This window comes from Geotrypetes seraphini, chromosome 2 (genome assembly GCF_902459505.1).
Source record: "Geotrypetes seraphini chromosome 2, aGeoSer1.1, whole genome shotgun sequence".
Taxonomy (NCBI): Eukaryota; Metazoa; Chordata; class Amphibia; order Gymnophiona; family Dermophiidae; genus Geotrypetes; species Geotrypetes seraphini.
In genome coordinates, this window is record NC_047085.1 from 521,779,762 (window position 1) to 521,799,316 (window position 19,555).

The following is a 19,555-nucleotide window of genomic DNA, read 5'->3' on the forward strand; positions in this document are numbered from 1 at the left end:
AGCTCAGCACTACACAGATGAAAGCCTTGCTTGCTGATTGGTCCGGCGGCACGGCCGCTGGACCAATCAGCAAGCAAGGCTTTCATCTGTGTACGTGCTGAGCTCACTGCTCAGCATGGCTATTTCCCGCCGCGACGCCGGACTTGTAAGTTGCATGCCTGCGTGACACACTACCGGAGCCACGGCAAAGGTGGAAAAGAGCCGCATGCGGCTCTGGAGCCGCGGGTTGCCGACCCCCGTGGTAGACGGAGGGACCACACGGAGTCACCCACCGTACCACCCGATTCGGGTAAGCGCAGGTATCGGTGGGTGGCTTATTTGCGGGGGGGGGGGGTGCCTTATTTTACAATTTTTTCTAAAAAGGGGGGGCTGTCTTATTTGATGGCCCTGCCTTATCATCGGGGAAACACGGTATGTCCGAAGGCAAGTCTACAGCAAGATCACAAGACCAAGCATCTCGCAACCGAGAGTGGTCTATTTCTGATTTATAAGTAGAGAATATTGTCCCTTTTTATGCTCTAATAAAACGATTTCAATATACAGTGGAACCTTGGTTTGCGAGCATAATTCGTTCCAGAAGCATGCTCGTAAACCAAAGTACTCATATATCAAAGCCAGTTTCCCCATAGAAAGTAAGGGAAACTCGGAAGATTCGTTCCACATCCCAAAAAGACTCTCCCCTCCTCCCCCACCGAGGTCACTGGTGCGCTTCCACCCCACCCTCAGGAACCGGCTCGCCCACCCCATCCCCGCGGCCCACGCAGGACGTGCCGGTGCCAAAAGAGTTTGCTGTGCCTGCCGCTGATCTCTGCTAATACCGACAGCTGCATTTGATTTGCTAACATGTTGCCACCAGTGGCGCAGCGAGGGTGAATGGTGCCCGCCCCCTCATGCCTTCCCAATCGCCCCTCTTCCCTTCTCTGTGCTGCTTTCATTTGCCAGGCGTCAGCCAGCATCACAGACTTGCTGCCCGCGTCGCGTCGGCTCTCCCTCTGATGTCACTTCTAGGCGCGGGACACTGCTCGCGCCAGGAAAATCAAAGAGGGACAAGGGAAGGGGCGCTCCCCCCAAGACAGTGCCCAGGCTGGACAGACCCCCCTGTCTGCCATAATAAAACAATGATTTCAAATGTTATATTTTTTGCTTCTCCCCTACCAGAGATGCCTGCACACATCTCTCATCTAAACTAAACTAAAATTTAGTTTTATAGACTGAGAGGAGCTCGATTTGGTTAACAATAATGTAAAACATAATACATAAACTTGACGAGGAAAAGTGGACTGAAATAGTTCATTTCCAAAATGTTTAGCAAACAAAAAAGTTTTCAGAACTTTCCGGAATAAAGCAAAAGAACCTAAACTTATTAATGTAAGCGGAAAAGCATTCCAGAATTTGGTTAATTTAAAAGCAAAAGAATGACTAACGGCCTCTTTTACAAAGCCCCTGAAGCCCATAGAGATTTAAAGGGCTTCGGGGCTGTTGCCGCGTGGCAGCCGCTAGTGTGGCTTTGTAATAAAGGCCGTAAATCTCTTAAAGGTTCTGTTTTTACCACTGAGAGAGGGAAATGTAAGTTTTAATTTGGGAGAACTTCTGGCAAGATGAGATCTATGAACATTCCAGTCTAAAGGAATCAAAGTGGCAAAAATGCCAAATAGGATCTTAAATGCAATACAAATGCACTTCAATTGAATTCCGAGATACACTGGAAGCCAATGCAATTCCTTGAGCAGAGGGGTTATGTGGTCAAATTTACTCTTACCAAAGATAAGTTTAGCTGCAGTGTTCTGTATTAATTGAAGTCTCTGCAGACTGACCTTTGAAAGACCCAAATACACTGAATTGCAGTAATCCAGCCTTGACAAAATGATTGATTGAACCAATACAGAGAAGTGTTGTTGCTGAAAAAGTGCTCTCACTCTTCTCGGAGCACAAAGGCTGAAAAAACACTTTTTAGTACGCGAGTTTAGTTGGTCCTTAAATGTAAGTGAAGAATCGATAACAATACCTAGTATTAACGAGGAAAACTCAATTTTCAAAGATTCTCCTAAGATCACAGCAGAAGGGAGAGAATCCAACTTTGGGCCAAGCCATAAAAGCTTAGTCTTTGCAGCACCCAGGACTGAAGTTTAGTAATACAATGGTTAATATTGTGTATCAAATTATCGAGATGTGGATCAACCACAAGTAATATGAAGATATCATCAGCATATGTTGAGTAAAGTTTCTCGGGTATTCAAATTGTAAGGACATTTGAATGGTTTCTCTTGGAGGAAACTTCTCCAAACTATGACAGTAATGCGCCTCGCTGCTACGCGAAGTAGGATTTTGGTCCGTCAAATTTACTGCAATTATTCTGTTCCTTTGCGGCTCCAGCTGCGATTTGCCACTGACTCTAGTCAGCCTCAAAAGACGTTTCCTGGCTTGACATTGGAGGCTGGTGCTGCCGCGTTTGGTGATATTTTAGAAGATCTTTGCGGCTGAACCTTTTCCCGCATTCTGAGCACGGAAAAGGCTTCTCTCCCGTGTGAACCCTAAGGTGCTTTTCAAGGCCTTCCTTTCGTGAGAAAGCTTTATGACATTCCGTGCACGGAAAGGGTCTCTCTCCGGTATGGGTTCTCAGATGCCTCCTTAGTTCTCTCCGTACTGGAAAACACCTTCCGCACTCAGAACATGCAAAGGGTCTTTCGCCCGTGTGAATTTTAAGGTGCGCTTGTAGATGTTTCTTCAAAATGTAACATTGTCCACATTCAGAACAGTGAAACGGCCTCTCGCCCGTGTGGAACTTCTGGTGTACTATTAAGGTATCCTTACGAGGGAACGTTTTCCCACACTGAGCACAGGCAAAGGGTCTCTCTCCCTTGTGAACTCTCTCGTGTTTTAATAGGTATCGTCTGAGTGTGAACGCTTTTCCACATTCTGAGCACAAAAAGGTCTTTTCTTCTCTGTGGGTTTCTTGGTGCGATATAAAACACGGTTTCTTATCAAAGTTCTTTCCACAGGATTTACATACAAAGGATTTCTTTCCTGTTTTTTCTCCCTGGGGGCATTTAGAAGTCTTCCTCTCACTATCATTATTTTGGAAGGTTGTCTTTGATTTCAGGAGTCTCTGGTGCACAGGGGTGTTTCTGAGCTGCCTGTCACTTCTCTCACGCTCAGTGGCTCCATCCGGTGAGTCTCCTGCAGGGCGTCTCTGCTCCGTCGGTGATTCCTGCCGCCTTCTCCCAGATTCTCCCCCGACTGTCCATTGGGAAACAATGACCTGTTTTGGGCACAGTTTGCGTTTTAAAGGTTGCTCTTTTCGGTTTTCCTGCTTCGCCTCGTCATCTGCTTAATATGAAATAAGATATTAATCATATATTAGTGACAAGGAATTGGAATTTTATGAGTCAAATAGTGCTGTGGTAGCCACATTGGTCCACTTTTAAAGGTAATATATAGAAATAAACCCAAACCTTGATTTTACAAGGCCGGCTTATTATTTATCTCTTGTCCACTCTGTATAATTTCTTACAGCATTACTCAAATGTCCTCTGGCATGCTTTCTCTTGCTCTGAGCAATATTCTTACTTACCTGCGTATGAGCGAGTGGCTTTTCTCTTTCTTGACATTCGGGAATCTCGTCTAATCTTGGATAACATATCAGGATTGACAAATTGGAGATTTGTTTCTGTGGACAGAAAAGAGCACTCCAAGTAAGGTCTGGCCAACATCACACCCTTCTTCCTGATTTTTATGCCCCTCTCAATGCAGTCTAGCATCCTACTGCTACTACTATGAATGATTTCTGCAGCGCTGTGCAGAGTCACAAAGAAGACAGTCCCTGCTCCAAAGAGCTTACAATCTAAACAGGCAAGACAGACAAACAAGATGTCATGGATACAGTCAAGGGGAATGGTTAATCAGCAGGCTGGGTTGGAGGGCAGAGGAGTAGGGTTAAGGATTGAAAGCTATATCAAAAACGTGGGTTTTCAGTCTGCTTTTAAACAAGGGAAGGGGCCTGACGGACAAACTCGGGTCATTTATTCCAGGCATAGGGGCAGCTAGATGAAAGGAGCGAAGTCTGGAATTGGCAGTGGAGGAGAAGGGCAACGTTGAGTGACTTATCTGAGAAACGGCGATCTCTGGGAGGTATATAAGGTGAGAGAAGTGAGGAGAGATATTGAGGGGCAGCAGAATGAACCCACTTGTAGGTCAGCAATAAGATCTTGAACTGTATGCGGTGACAGATAGGGAGCCAGTGAAGTGACGTAAGGAGAGGGGTGACGTGAGCGTAGCGAGGTTGGTAGAAGATGAGTCTCGCAGCAGAGTTTTGGTAAAGAATGACAAGTAAAATCACTATCAGTAGGATGAAAAATACACCAGACGTTTGAAAAACCTAAATCCTGTGCTAAGGTCTGGATTCTCTACACGGTGCTGAATAGTGTTAGGGGAGCGCAACTAGGGGATCAGAGAGAGCCCTAAGCTAGCAGGAAGCTTCGGCGACCGAAGAGGCAACGTCGCAGGCCTGCTCCGGGGCCTTCTTCCAGCCGAGTCCCTTCTTCCATGTAACTTCCTGTGAAACCGGAAGTTCCATCAGAAGGCCAAGGGACTCAGCCGGAAGAAGGCCCCGGAGCAGACCTGCAACGTTGCCTCTTCGGTTGCTGAAGCTTCTTAAATGCTGGTAGGCCTGGTGCAGGAGGCGCAAAGGAGCTGATCAATAGGGGAGTCACTGGGTTTTTTAGCTGGTTTTAAAGGGGGCAGGGTTTATAGGCGTTGCAGGACCTGTGATCACGAGGGAGGGGTTCTGCTGGCCGGGAGAGAGGTGATACGGAAGTCATCCTTTACTGTGGTGAAAAGCTTTGTTCTTAAACCCCCTGCAAACGGGCTGAATTTTTCCCCGTTCCTGCGGGTTTACCGTTGCAGTCACTGTGTCATTCTCAACTTTTGCCTCCATACCAGGGGAGGGGTTGGGTGAGTATTTTGTTGTTATTCAGTGGGGGCATCCTGTATAGAGTTGGTTACCATATGGCTCCAGAAAAAGGAGGACAGATTGAGACCTCCAGGTTTTACTTCTATTGAAAGCAATAGCCTGGATCTCTCAATCCATCCTCATTTCTCTGGAGCCATATGGTAACCCTAAAATTCCTGCCGAACCAACTGGGTGCCTCCATTATATATTTGAATAAGGCGAAGAGGGGGAGTGGGGTTCTACACTTCAAGGATGTTTTGTCTGTTGCAACATACAGAGATTATGTTGATTGAATTCTTTTACCAAGAATCACTGGCAGGATAAATGCTTGATAGTTGCTTTAAAAAAAAAAAAATATTTCCTCCTGTGGGTTTTAAAAGTAACTTCATTGAGTGTCTCCTAGCCTTTGTAATTTTTGATGGGGTAAAAAAAAGTCCTTAGGTTCCAAATTACTGGAATTTCTGTCGAAGCCCTCTCTGGGCCATCCTAATCCAAACTGCCATAAACAGGACACAGCTGGAGTTGTCATATAAGGACTACTTGACCCATCAAAAATAAATGCAACTATTAAGTAGCAATGTAGGAGCTGGAATGAGGCAATGAATTAGCTTAGCGGGGTTTAAAAAAGGTTTGGATCATTCCCTAAAAGAGACGACCACAGGCTTGGGGAAATCCACTGCTTATTCCTAGGAGAAGCAACATAAAACCTGTTTTTCCCTTTTGGGATCTTGGGACCTAGGTTGGCCACTGTTGGAAACAGGATCCTGGGCTTGATGGACCTTCAGTCTGTCCCAGTACTGCAGCTCTTATGTTCTTATGAAAAAGTCACCAATAGTCTCAGTAAATCAGACCTTGTATTGGATAATGCAGTCCATACCTAGGAAGATCAGAGTCTCGTGATTCTCCTTCATCACCTCCTGGTAAAGCTCCTTCTGCCCTTCATCTAAATACTCCCACTCCTCCTGGGAGAAAGAGACGGTGATTTCTTCAAACATCACCCGCATCTGAAACACAAACCAGAAACACACTCGGATTAGATTTCAGCCGCATTTACTCTTCTGACACTTTATCGCTGAACAGGGGATGCCAAGGCCGCTTTTCCCCAGTGACTGCCAGATTTGTCCCCTCTCCCCGATGGGCCCAAAAATTGTGCATGTGGGAGGGGCTTAATCCAAAGAAACGTCTAGGTCCGATTCGGACGTATGGCGTAAGACGCCCAAAGTCGGAGGCAGAAAAATGTCCATTCTTGAAAGGTATTTTTTTCCCCCGAAAATCGTCTCTCTGTACGTCCAGACTTTTCATCGTCCCCACCGCCAGTACGTCTATCTTCATACCACATTCTCAGCCAAAAATTCATCCGAGTCCCAAACGCCCAGAACAAGACCGTTTGGACGTGGGAGGGGCCAGCATGTTGACGGACTGGACACCCAGACATGGCAACAGAGCAGTGGGAACTTCACAAAAAGGGTGCCACACAAACATCTCACCAGAACTCCCTTATAGGTCATGCTGAGCCCCCCCCAAACCCACTTTACCCACCTATATACAACCCCATTAGCCTTTATGGCCTCAGGTAGCACCTATATGGCAGCAGAGTAGGGTTTTATGGGGTTTGGGGGGGCTCACATTTTCCACCGTTAATTTAATGGTTAGAGTGGCTTATGGGCCTGGGTCCTTCTCTCTACTGTTCACTAGCCCACCCCACCTCTGTGCAGCTGTACTAGGCTTTCCTTTGCCAGGTGCTGATGTTCGAGACAGGTTATGTACGTTTTTATTCTGAACTTTGTGGGGGTACAGTGGAGTCAGGGGGCAGGGGAGAGTGTGTGGGTCTTTACTTTACTTGAAGGGTATTAACGTAGAACAAAATCTTTTCCAGAGAAAGGAAAATGGTAAAACCAGAGGACATAATTTGAGGTTGAGGGGTGGTAGATTCAGGGGCAATGTTAGGAAATTCTACTTTACGGAGAGGGTGGTGGATGCCTGGAATGCGCTCCCGAGAGAGGTGGTGGAGAGTAAAACTGTGACTGAGTTCAAAGAAGCGTGGGATGAACACAGAAGATTTAGAATCAGAAAATAAGATTAAATATTGAACTAACGCCAGTATTGGGCAGACTTGCACGGTCTGTGTATGGCCGTTTGGTGGGGGATGGGCTGGGGAGGGCTTCAGTGGCTGGGAGGGTGTAGATAGGCTGGAGTAGGTTTTAACGGAGATTTCGGCAGTAGGAACCCAAGCACAGTACCGGGCAGAGCGTTGGATTCTTGCCCAGAAATAGCTAAGAAGAAAAAATTAAAAAATTGAATCAGGTTGGGCAGACTGGATGGACCATTCGGGTCTTTATCTGCCGTCATCTACTATGTTACTATGTTACTTTGTCGGTGCAGTGGTTGTCTGGTCACATTGGATACCTTTAGGCACTTAGACCTGTCTTTACATTGTGTAACTCACTACGTGTAAGTTCCGTCTAGACAATTGGTCTCAAACTCGCGGCCCGGGGGCCACATGCGGCCCACCAGGAACTGTTTTGAGGCCCTCGGTATTAAGACTTAGCCAAAAGGAAATATTTATAAACTATAAAGAGTTTTACCTCATGCAAAATGGTCATTTCTTTAATAAGACATTCACTTTTTTTTTTCTGAGACCCTCCAAGTACCTACAAATCCAAAATGGTGGAGAGAGCGTGGCGCAGTGGTTCAAGCTACAGCCTCAGCACCCGGGGGTTGTGGGTTCAAACCCACAATGCTCCTTGTGACCCTGGGCAAGTCACTTAATCCCCCCATTGCCCCAGGTACACTGTGAGCTCGCCAGGACAGACAGGGAAAAATGCTTGAGTACCTGAATAAATTCATGTAAACCGTTCTGAGCTGCCCCTCAGAGAACGGAATAGAAAATAGAAAAAATAAAAAATGTGGGCCCGCAAAGGGTTGGAGTTTGAGACTACGGGAACTCACGGCAGTCATTTCCTATTAGCGTTCTGCACGGGGCAGGAGCGTAGGAAGATGACTCCTGCCCCGAAAGCCTGCTAGACCACCAGGTAAGGCCGGGATGCCGGGGGGAAGGTGGGAGGGAGATGGAGGTGGGTCAGAGCCGGACGAGAAGATATTCGCGGTTTTCCTCCATTCGCGGTCCGGCTCTGCCCCTGCGAATACCGAGGGAGAAGTGTATCAATTATTTTTTCACACTCAGCAATCATACATTAATACAAAGACACTTCATGCAAATAATCTAGCAGTATTTTATTAAATTAACCTTCAATATGTGCTCTTTACTGTGGAAAATAACAAATTTCACATACTTTGCTAAAAGCTACACACGTACACTTTGGGCTAGTCATCTACCAATGGCATTCTAAACATTCAAGCATTCAAGGTCTTCTTCAGATAGGATAAAGCCTGCAATGTGGTTCAACTCCTTGCAACAAGATCTCAAGCTGCACTGGGTATATGGCGATGCCAGTGGCAAAGTCAGTTATCAGATTTAACACCGCGTTCGTCAACCAGCTTCATGTGGCAACACTGACTTTGCCACTGGCATCATCACAGGCCCGGCGCAGAAAGTGAGAGCATCCTAAAGCAGGAGGAGAATGAGGAAGAAGAGCCTGGGGAGAGGAGGAAGCAGTGTTAGGAAGCAGAAAGTGAGATTTTCCTAAAGCAGGAGGAGAATGAGGAAGAAGAGTCTGGGGAGTGGAGGGAGCAGTGCCAGGAAGCAGAAAGTGAGATTGTGCTAAAGCAGGAGGAGAATGAGGAAGAAGAGCCTGGGGAGTGGAGGGAGCAGTACCAGGAAGCAGAAAGTGAGATTGTCCTAAAGCAGGAGGAGAATGAGGAAGAAGAGCCTGGGTAGTGGATGGAGCAGTGCCAGGAAGCAGAAAGTGAGATTGTCCTAAAGCAGGAGGAGAATGAGGAAGAAGAGCCTGGGGAGTGGAGGGAGTAGTGCCAGGAAGCAGAACGTGAGATTGTCCTAAAGCAGGAGGAGAATGAGGAAGAAGAGCCTGGGGAGTGGAGGGAGCAGAAGCAGAAAGTGAGAGTGTCCTAAAGCAGGAGGAGAATGAGGAAGAAGAGCCTGGGGAGTGGAGGGAGTAGTGCCAGGAAGCAGAAAGTGAGATTGTCCTAAAGCAGGAGGAGAAGAGGAAGAAGAGCCTGGGCAGTGGAGGGAGCAGTGCTGGGGAAAAGAAAGTGAGATTGTCCTAAAGGAGGAGGAGAATGAGGAAGAAGAGCCTGGGGAGTGGAGGGAGCAGTGCCAGGAAGCAGAAAGTGAGATTGTCCTAAAGCAGGAGGAGAATGAGGAAGAAGAGCCTGGGGAGTGGATGGAGCATTGCCAGGAAGCAGAAAGTGATAGTGTCCTAAAGCAGGAGGAGAATGAGGAAGAAGAGCCTGGGGAGTGGAGGGAGTAGTGCCAGGAAGCAGAACGTGAGATTGTCCTAAAGCAGGAGGAGAAGAGGAAGAAGAGCCTGGGCAGTGGAGGGAGCAGTGCTGGGGAAAAGAAAGTGAGATTGTCCTAAAGGAGGAGGAGAATGAGGAAGAAGAGCCTGGGGAGTGGAGGGAGCAGTGCCAGGAAGCAGAAAGTGAGATTGTGCTAAAGCAGGAGGAGAATGAGGAAGAAGAGCCTGGGGAGTGGAGGGAGCAGTGCCAGGAAGCAGAAAGTGAGATTGTCCTAAAGCAGGAGGAGAATGAGGAAGCAGAGCCTGGGGAGAGGAGGAAGCAGTGTTAGGAAGCAGAAAGTGAGATTGTCCTAAAGCAGGAGGAGAATGAGGAAGAAGAGCCTGGGGAGTGGAGGGAGCAGTGCCAGGAAGCAGAAAGTGAGATTGTGCTAAAGCAGGAGGAGAATGAGGAAGAAGAGCCTGGGGAGTGGAGGGAGCAGTGCCAGGAAGCAGAAAGTGAGATTGTGCTAAAGCAGGAGGAGAATGAGGAAGAAGAGCCTGGGGAGTGGAGGGAGCAGTGCCAGGAAGCAGAAAGTGAGATTGTCCTAAAGCAGGAGGAGAATGAGGAAGCAGAGCCTGGGGAGAGGAGGAAGCAGTGTTAGGAAGCAGAAAGTGAGATTGTCCTAAAGCAGGAGGAGAATGAGGAAGAAGAGCCTGGGGAGTGGAGGGAGCAGTGCCAGGAAGCAGAAAGTGAGAGTGTCCTAAAGCAGGAGGAGAATGAGGAAGAAGAGCCTGGGGAGTGGAGGGAGCAGTGCCAGGAAGCAGAAAGTGAGATTGTCCTAAAGCAGGAGGAGAAGAGGAAGAAGAGCCTGGCCAGTGGAGGGAGCAGTGCTGGGGAAAAGAAAGTGAGATTGTCCTAAAGGAGGAGGAGAATGAGGAAGAAGAGCCTGGGGAGTGGAGGGAGCAGTGCCAGGAAGCAGAAAGTGAGATTGTGCTAAAGCAGGAGGAGAATGAGGAAGAAGAGCCTGGGGAGTGGAGGGAGCAGTGCCAGGAAGCAGAAAGTGAGATTGTGCTAAAGCAGGAGGAGAATGAGGAAGAAGAGCCTGGGGAGTGGAGGGAGCAGTACCAGGAAGCAGAAAGTGAGATTGTCCTAAAGCAGGAGGAGAATGAGGAAGAAGAGCCTGGGGAGTGGAGGGAGCAGTACCAGGAAGCAGAAAGTGAGATTGTCCTAAAGCAGGAGGAGAATGAGGAAGAAGAGCCTGGGGAGTGGAGGGAGCAGTGCTGGGGAAAAGAAAGTGAGATTGTCCTAAAGGAGGAGGAGAATGAGGAAGAAGAGCCTGGGGAGTGGAGGGAGCAGTGTCAGGAGCAGAAAGTGAGATTGTCCTAAAGCAGGAGGAGAAGAGGAAGAAGAGCCTGGCCAGTGGAGGGAGCAGTGCTGGGGAAAAGAAAGTGAGATTGTCCTAAAGCAGGAGGAGAATGAGGAAGAAGAGCCTGGGGAGTGGAGGGAGCAGTGCCAGGAAGCAGAAAGTGAGATTTTCCTAAAGCAGGAGGAGAATGAGGAAGAAGAGCCTGGGGAGTGGAGGGAGCAGTGCCAGGAAGCAGAAATTGAGATTGTCCTAAAGCAGGAGGAGAATGAGGAAGAAGAGCCTGGGGAGTGGAGGGAGCAGTGCCAGGAAGCAGAAATTGAGATTGTCCTAAAGCAGGAGGAGAATGAGGAAGAAGAGCCTGGGGAGTGGAGGGAGCAGTGCCAGGAAGCAGAAATTGAGATTGTGCTAAAGCAGGAGGAGGATGAGGAAGAAGAGCCTGGGGAGTGGAGGGAGCAGGGCCAGGCTCAGTCTCTCTCCTACCCACCTCCTGAGCCATTCTTCTGCCCTTCTCCGCAGCACCAACTCCTTCAATGCAACTCTGGGCTAGGGATGTAGTTTTAAGCTTTGATGAGGCCCTTCAGGAAATGAGAATCTCTCTTAATGGAGGAAGGAAGTGAGAAGTGAAACTCCTCCCCCTTTATTCCCCCCCAGGAACATTCTTGCAAATCCCCATATGAAATGGATCAATCAGTGTTCGAGGGGCGGACCTTGTGCTTCTCTCCTTTCCCTCAGTAGTCTTGTGACCAATCAGTGGAAGGGGCGGAGTCAGGTACAGTTATTGAGTCATGGAGTCACTTCCTGGCACATGGCAGTGAATGAGAGGAGAGAAAGGAAAGCACCAACTATCTCTTTAGCCGGATAGACAAATTGCTGCTGCCACCTCTGGCCGGATGTTTCTGCAGGTTTCAGCTCAGAAGTCCCCAGATTAAGAACGAGTTACGTTTTTAAAGCTTTTCTTAAGTCAGGTTTGTAGGTAACTCAGATTTTAAGCTTCTTGCTGCTAACCTCTGCTCCCAGCTGACAAAAGTGTTCCCTATAAGGTACAACACGCACAGCTACACACTGTTCTTAATGTGGCCACACATCGTTCCTGAATCTGCTGCAGGAGAAGCTTAGGAGTTTATGCCCATGGAAATTGAGAAGTTTTAAACTAAGAAGAAGGGGAAAGCCAACAGTCGACCAAGAGTCGATGGTTCGGGAAATGAGGATACCATGCAAGAAAATGGCAGAGAAGACTCATAGTCAAGATAGAAATCCCAACGGATCGAAAGGGACGGAAGTGAGGGAGACAGAAGGGGAAAGGAAATGCAAGAAATTAACAGGCCGTAAACTTAAGTGTATGTACCCAAATGCAAGGAACCTAAGGAATAAAATAAGGGAATTGGAAGCTATGACATCATCGGCATCACGGAAACATGATGGAATGAGGACAACATCTGGGACACTGTAATGCTGGGATACAAGCTATATCACAGAGACAGAGTAGGACAAAAAAGGTGGGGATATTGCCTGTACGTAAAAGAGGGAATTGAGTCTACTGGAGAGAACACACCGGAAACGAACAATAAGGTAGAGTCTCTATGGGCCAAAAAACCAGGAACAAATGGAACGGATACGAAGATCGACATCTACTACCGACCCCCCAGGGCAGTCCGAAGAAACTGATGGAGAAATGACGGACGAGATTAAACACGAATGCAAGGGAGGCGACACAGTCATCTTGGGCGACTTCAATTATCCAGGGATAGATTGGAACCTAGGCAACTCCAGCTGCAGTAGCGAGACCAAGTTCCTGGATGCTGTAGGCCAGTGGTCTCAAACTTATGGCCCGGGGGCACCTGCGGCCCACCAGGTACTATTTTGAGGCCATCCATATGTTTATCATAATCACAAAAGTAAAATAAAACAGTTTATCCCAGGACAAGCAGGCAGCCTATCCTCACATATGGGTGACGTCATCCACGGAGCCCAGATGCGGACGCCTCATAAGCAGACTTGCTTGAAGAAACTCGAAGTTTCGAGTCGCCCGCACCGCGCATGCGTGAGTGCCTTCCTGCCCAGCGCAGGGCGCATCTCCTCAGTTCTCAGTTTTCCGCGGAGCCGAGAAGTCCGTCTTTGACTCTCTGCGTTTTAACTTCGTTACTTTGTGCCTTCTCTGAACCGCGGTTTGTATTTTTTCCTCACGAATCGCTGTTCTTATTTTATTTCTTTCATTTTCAGTTTAAAAAAAAAAAAAAACTTTTCCTCTTTCGTCCGTTTCCCGGGACAGGCCACTCGGCCGCAGCCCGAGGGCTTCGATTTTGCAACGGCTATTTTTATTCCTATGTCCCGGCCTGCCACGGGCTTCAAGAAGTGTAGCAAGTGCCAGCGCGCAATTTCTCTTACGGACCCACACCTTCGCTGCCTCAAGTGCCTTGGGCCAAAACATCATCTGAAGTCGTACCTGCGCTGTGCTACGCTTCAGCTTCAAGCCTTCAATCATCGAAGCTCTTCGAGATGGATTCTTCTTCAGATCCCTCGACTTCAAAGGCAACCTCGGCCTTTACTCCTACCGAGGCTCCTCCTGCTTCTACTGCTTCCACCTCAAGCCTCATCAGACCTTCGTTGTTTGCAGCGGCTCTTTCTTCGACAACATCTGCTGTATCTTCCCCTGTTTCCTCAGGTCAGATTGCTCAGCAGACAGTTCCAGTGGTAGTGATTAAAGTGCCTAAGACTTCCAAGTCGAAGCACACTCACACTACCTCAATGGAACCTCCAGCCAAAGCAGGTGGTCTGGTTTCAGACGCGGATCCATCCTTGCCGGCTTCTTTCCAGACCATGTTGGAGAAGCAATTTATTCAGTTCCTTACTAATATGGGACCGAAGCTTCTTCCTCTTATCCAGCCTGGGCATTCAGCAGACTCCCGCGAGGTCGAGCCACTTCTCCTGCCTCAGTGTGAGCTTACACACTCTTTGCAGGGAGCAGAGTCTCTGCGAGTGTCTGGTCTGGCATCCAAGCACATACAGCAAGGAGCAGAATCTTTGCAAGTGCCTCGGAAGGAATCCTCACTTACTATCCAAGGAGCAGAGTCTTTGGGAGTGCATCGAGGTTCCTCCACTAAGCCTCTGGAGCTTTGATCTACAGCCTCCAGTCCTATACTTTCTTTGATACCATCGGCTGCTTCCATCTCCGAGGCGAAGTCTCCTCGATTTTCGAGATCTGCTTCTAGGCACAGTTCTCATCGATGATCGAGGCCTTCATCGAGGCATCCTTCCAGGCATAGTTCTTCTTCTAAAGAAAGACCTTCTTCAACTAAGCCTCGATTTACCCCAACTTTGACTAGACCTCCGACTCCTTGTTCGAGGTCTCCAATGCCGGACCTCGAGGATGTCCCGGTTTCGATTGCCTCATCCAAGTCACCATGTTCCTTTGATGCCTTTCTTCCTGCCGAAGCTTCATCTTCGACCCAGGCTGCCTCGACGTCCTCGAGTCCTTCTTGAGGCAAAGCATTGGCAGATCAGCTATCTTTCTCATCTTTTCTTCGTCAGATGGCTGTGGACTTGGATCTTCAATTAGATACTGGCTCCAAATACTCTAAGGAGTATCTAGAAGTCATGCATCTTCCTCAACCTTTGGCAGAGTCACTTAAGCTTCCTCTTCATAAGCTTTTGAATCAGACTTTTGGTCGATGCATGGAAACACCCTTTTCTATACCAGCTGTTCCAGGAAAATTGGACTCTGGGTATAAAACTGTGCATCACAAAGGGTTTGACAACTCACAGTTATTTCATCAATCCCTGCTTGTCGAGTCCTCCTTGAAGAGATCCCATCCTTCCAAGGTTTAAGCCATAGTTCCTCCTGGAAGGGAAGGGAAAACGATGGACAAATTCGGACGTCGCATCTATCAAAATGCCATGATGTCATCTAAAGTCCTCAATTATAATTTTCAGTTTATTACTTATTTTGAATTCCTCATTTCTCTATTACCAAATTTCTTGACTTATTTGGATACTCAAAAGTATTTTGAGTTTCAAGAAGTCCTTGCTTCTTTATCTCAACTCAGATTACATCTTCTGCAGTCATCTTATGATGCCTTCGAGTTGTCTGCCCGAGCAGCTGCTTGCTCTGTAGCTATGCGTTGTCTTGCCTGGCTTCGTACCATTGACATGGACCCTAATCTTCAAGACTGCTTGGCTAATATCCCTTGTGAAGGTAATGACCTCTTCGATAAATTCTTCAAAGAAGCAACTAAGAAATTGTCTGACCATGAAAAATCCTTTGCTTCTATTATCAGACCTAAGCTAAAACCAGCTCCTGCCAAACCTGCACGCCCTGCTCCTATCTATCAGCGGCGTTTTGCTCCGAGCACAGCTCCTTATAATCACCCTCCTCTTAAGAAACAGCAACCTCAGAAGCAACAAAAACCTCAACCTTCTGCTGCACCTAAGGCTACTCAACCTTTTTGACTGTTTAAAACAGAGCATAACCTCCACCGTTTTGACTCTGTCTTCTTTTCCCCCTATAGGAAGTCGTCTCCATCTTTTTTATCATCGATGGACGATAATTACATCCGACCTCTGGGTACTTTCCATCATCAAGGAAGGATACGCTCTTCATTTCTCTCAGGTTCCACCAAGAGAATATCCTTCCAATCCATCCCAGACCACCCTTCTTCTTCAGGAAGCTCAAGCTCTGTTTTGTCTCCATGCCATCGAACCAGTTCCTTTGGAACAGCAGAACAGGGGGTTTTACTCCCGTTACTTTCTTGTTCCGAAGAAGATGGGCGATTTGCGGCCCATTCTAGATCTCAGGGCTCTCAACAAATTTCTAGTCAAAGAAAAGTTTCGAATGTTGTCCCTGGCATCCCTTTATCCCCTTCTCGAGCAGAACGACTGGTTATGCTCTCTGGATCTCAAGGAGGCCTCCACTCATATCCCCATTCATCCGGCCTCCCGTCAATACCTCAGATATCGGGTGGGGAACCTGCATTATCAATACAGAGTACTACCCTTCAGCCTGGCCTCATCTCCCAGAGTGTTCACCAAGTGCCTGGTAGTGGTAGCAGCAGCTCTAAGGAATCATGTTCTTCAGGTATTTCCCTCCCTTGACAACTGGCTCATTAATGATTCCACATCTCAAGGGGTTATTGTAGCGACCCAACGGACTACCTGGTTCCTACAAAGTTTGGGATTCAAAATCAACTTTCCCAAATCTCAACTTCAGCCCTCACAGACTCTACAATTCATTGGAGCTGTTCTAGACACTGACCAACTCAGAGCATTCCTTCCACAGCAATGAATGGAAGCTCTTCTTCAACTCTGTCATACAATGTCTTCCCGCTCTTCCATCTCACATGATGGTACTCCTAGGTTACATGGCCTCCACAGTACACGTGACTCCTTTTGCCAGACTTCACCTCAGAATTCCTCAGTGGACCCTGGCATCTCAATGGACACAAGTTTGCGATCCTCTTTCTCGACACATATCAGTCACTCCTTCATACAGTCCACATACAGTCTCAGTGGACCTTACCTGCCACCCATTTCTGGGCCTATTTACAGGCTAGACATTATTACTTCCCTTTACATCAACAGTGGATGGAGCAATGGTCCTTAGGCAGTCTGGATGTCCAGTTGTTAAAGGCACCACCTACTTGGTATCAGATTCTTAAGAATGCCAGCAAGGCACCTTATTGGGATAGATTGCTCTCTTTATGGAACCGGGGTTTGGGCATTGAGTATACCAGGCCACAGTGGCTGGACCTTTTCACTAACCTCTTTCTCTTGGTTGGTTTCACAAATCTCAGAGAAATACAGTTCACAATCCTACACCGGGCCTATATCACTAAGGAAAGGACTGTGGCAGGATGCTTTGGGTTTTCATTGCAGGGGGGCACATGCTTCTGGAATGTCCCCATACAGCTTGGTGGCTTCAGGTTCTCCTTTTTTTGGATCGTCTCCTTCCCGAGGGACTACGGTTTCTTGCTTCTCGGGGCTCAAAGAACTTGTAACATAGTAACATAGTAACATAGTAGATGACGGCAGATAAAGACCCGAATGGTCCATCCAGTCTGCCCAACCTGATTCAATTTAAAAATTTTTTTTTTTTTTTTTTTTTTTTCTTCTTAGCTATTTCTGGGCGAGAATCCAAAGCTTTACCCGGTACTGTGCTTGGGTTCCAACTGCCGAAAGACTTACTCCAGCCCATCTACACCCTCCCAGCCATTGAAGCCCTCCCCTGCCCATCCTCCTCCAAACGGCCATACACAGACACAGACCGTACAAGTCTGCCCAGTAACTGGCCTAGTTCAATCTTTAATATTATTTTCTGATTCTAAATCTTCTGTGTTCATCCCACGCTTCTTTGAACTCAGTCACAGTTTTACTCTCCACCACCTCTCCCGGGAGCGCATTCCAGGCATCCACCACCCTCTCCGTAAAGTAGAATTTCCTAACATTGCCCCTGAATCTACCACCCCTCAACCTCAAATTATGTCCTCTGGTTTTACCATTTTCCTTTCTCTGGAAAAGATTTTGTTCTACGTTAATACCCTTTAAGTATTTGAACGTCTGAATCATATCTCCCCTGTCTCTCCTTTCCTCTAGGGTATACATATTCAGGGCTTCCAGTCTCTCCTCATATGTCTTCTGGTGCAAGCCTCCTATCATTTTCGTCGCCCTCCTCTGGACCGCCTCAAGTCTTCTTACGTCTTTCGCCAGATACGGTCTCCAAAACTGAACACAATACTCCAAGTGGGGCCTCACCAATGACCTGTACAGGGGCATCAACACCTTCTTTCTTCTACTGACTACGCCTCTCTTTATACAGCCCAGAATCCTTCTGGCAGCAGCCACTGCCTTGTCACACTGTTTTTTCGCCTTTAGATCTTCGGACACTATCACCCCGAGGTCCCTCTCCCCGTCCGTGCATATCAGCTTCTCTCCTCCCAGCATATACGGTTCCTTCCTATTATTAATCCCCAAATGCATTACTCTGCATTTCTTTGCATTGAATTTTAGTTGCCAGGCATTAGACCATTCCTCTAACTTTTGCAGATCCTTTTTCATATTTTCCACTCCCTCTTCGGTGTCTACTCTGTTACAAATCTTGGTATCATCTGCAAAAAGGCACACTTTTCCTTCTAACCCTTCAGCAATGTCACTTACATACATATTGAACAGGATTGGCCCCAGCACCGAACCCTGAGGGACTCCACTAGTCACCTTTCCTTCCTTCGAGCGACTTCCATTAACCACCACCCTCTGGCGTCTGTCCGACAGCCAGTTTCTGACCCAGTTCACCACTTTGGGTCCTAACTTTAGCCCTTCAAGTTTGTTCAACAGCCTCCTATGAGGAACTGTATCAAAGGCTTTGCTGAAATCCAAATAAATTACATCTAGCATATGTCCTCGATCCAGCTCTCTGGTCACCCAATCAAAAAATTCAATCAGGTTCGTTTGGCACGATTTACCTTTTGTAAAGCCATGTTGCCTCGGATCCTGTAACCCATTAGATTCAAGGAAATACACTATCCTTTCTTTCAGCAACACTTCCATTATTTTTCCAACAACTGAAGTGAGGCTCACCGGCCTGTAGTTTCCTGCTTCATCCCTGTGACCACTTTTATGAATAGGGACCACATCCGCTCTCCTCCAATCCCCAGGAATCACTCCCGTCTCCAGAGATTTGTTGAACAAGTCTTTAATAGGACTCGCCAGAACCTCTCTGAGTTCCCTTAGTATCCTGGGATGGATCCCGTCTGGTCCCATCGCTTTGTCCACCTTCAGTTTTTCAAGTTGCTCATAAACACCCTCCTCCGTGAACGGCGCAGAATCTACTCCATTTTCTCGTGTAACTTTGCCGGACAATCTCGGTCCTTCTCCAGGATTTTCTTCTGTGAACACAGAACAGAAGTATTTGTTTAGCACATTTGCTTTCTCCTCATCACTCTCCACATATTTGTTCCCAGCATCTTTTAGCCTAGCAATTCCATTTTTTATCTTCCTCCTTTCACTAATATATCTGAAAAAATTTTTATCTCCCTTTTTTACTTTTTTAGCCATTTGTTCTTCCGCCTGTGCCTTCGCCAAACGTATCTCTCTCTTGGCTTCTTTCAGTTTCACCCTGTAGTCCTTTCTGCTCTCCTCTTCTTGGGTTTTTTTATATTTCATGAACGCCAACTCTTTCGCCTTTATTTTCTCAGCCACTAGGTTGGAGAACCATATCGGCTTCCTTTTTCTTTTGTTTTTATTGATTTTCTTCACATAAAGGTCCGTAGCCATTTTTATCGCTCCTTTCAGCTTAGACCACTGTCTTTCCACTTCTCTTATGTCCTCCCATCCTAACAGCTCTTTCTTCAGGTACTTTCCCATTGCATTAAAGTCCGTACGTTTGAAATCTAGGACTTTAAGTATCGTGCGGCCGCTCTCCACTTTAGCCGTTATATCAAACCAAACCGTTTGATGATCGCTACTACCCAGGTGAGCACCCACTCGAACATTAGAGATACTCTCTCCATTTGTGAGGACCAGATCCAATATCGCTTTTTCCCTTGTGGGTTCCGTCACCATTTGTCTGAGCAGAGCCTCTTGAAAGGCATCCACAATCTCCCTACTTCTTTCCGATTCCGCAGACGGAACATTCCAGTCCGCATCCGGCAGGTTGAAATCTCCCAACAGCAGAACCTCCTCTTTCCTTCCAAACTTTTGGATATCCACAATCAGATCCTTATCAATTTGCTGCGATTGAGTCGGAGGTCTGTAGACTACACCCACGTAGATAGAAGTTCCATCTTTTCTTTTCAGAGCAATCCATATCGCTTCTTCCTCTCCCCAGGTCCCTTGCATTTCGGTCGCTTGGATATTGATCTTTACATAGAGAGCTACTCCTCCACCTTTATGACCAT

At 47.3% G+C, this 19,555-nt stretch overlaps 1 protein-coding gene across 2 annotated transcripts; it reads right to left on the reverse strand.

Moving 5' to 3' along the window:
• Positions 1–1,871: 1,871 nt before the first annotated feature.
• On the reverse strand, positions 1,872–11,281 carry LOC117355678 (zinc finger protein 567-like). 2 transcript variants are annotated; one of them, XM_033934589.1, is made up of 4 exons: positions 11,155–11,281; positions 5,826–5,952; positions 3,572–3,667; positions 1,872–3,324 (listed from the first exon to the last, which is right to left on the reverse strand). In XM_033934589.1, exons 1-4 carry the CDS (start codon positions 11,164–11,166, stop codon positions 2,393–2,395), a joined length of 1,167 nt encoding a protein of 388 aa, XP_033790480.1. In that variant the 5' UTR covers positions 11,167–11,281; the 3' UTR covers positions 1,872–2,392. The 2 variants fall into 2 exon arrangements, with proteins under 2 accessions (XP_033790480.1, XP_033790479.1); XM_033934588.1 differs by having other exon boundaries at positions 1,872–3,327.
• Between the last annotated feature and the right edge of the window lie 8,274 nt (positions 11,282–19,555).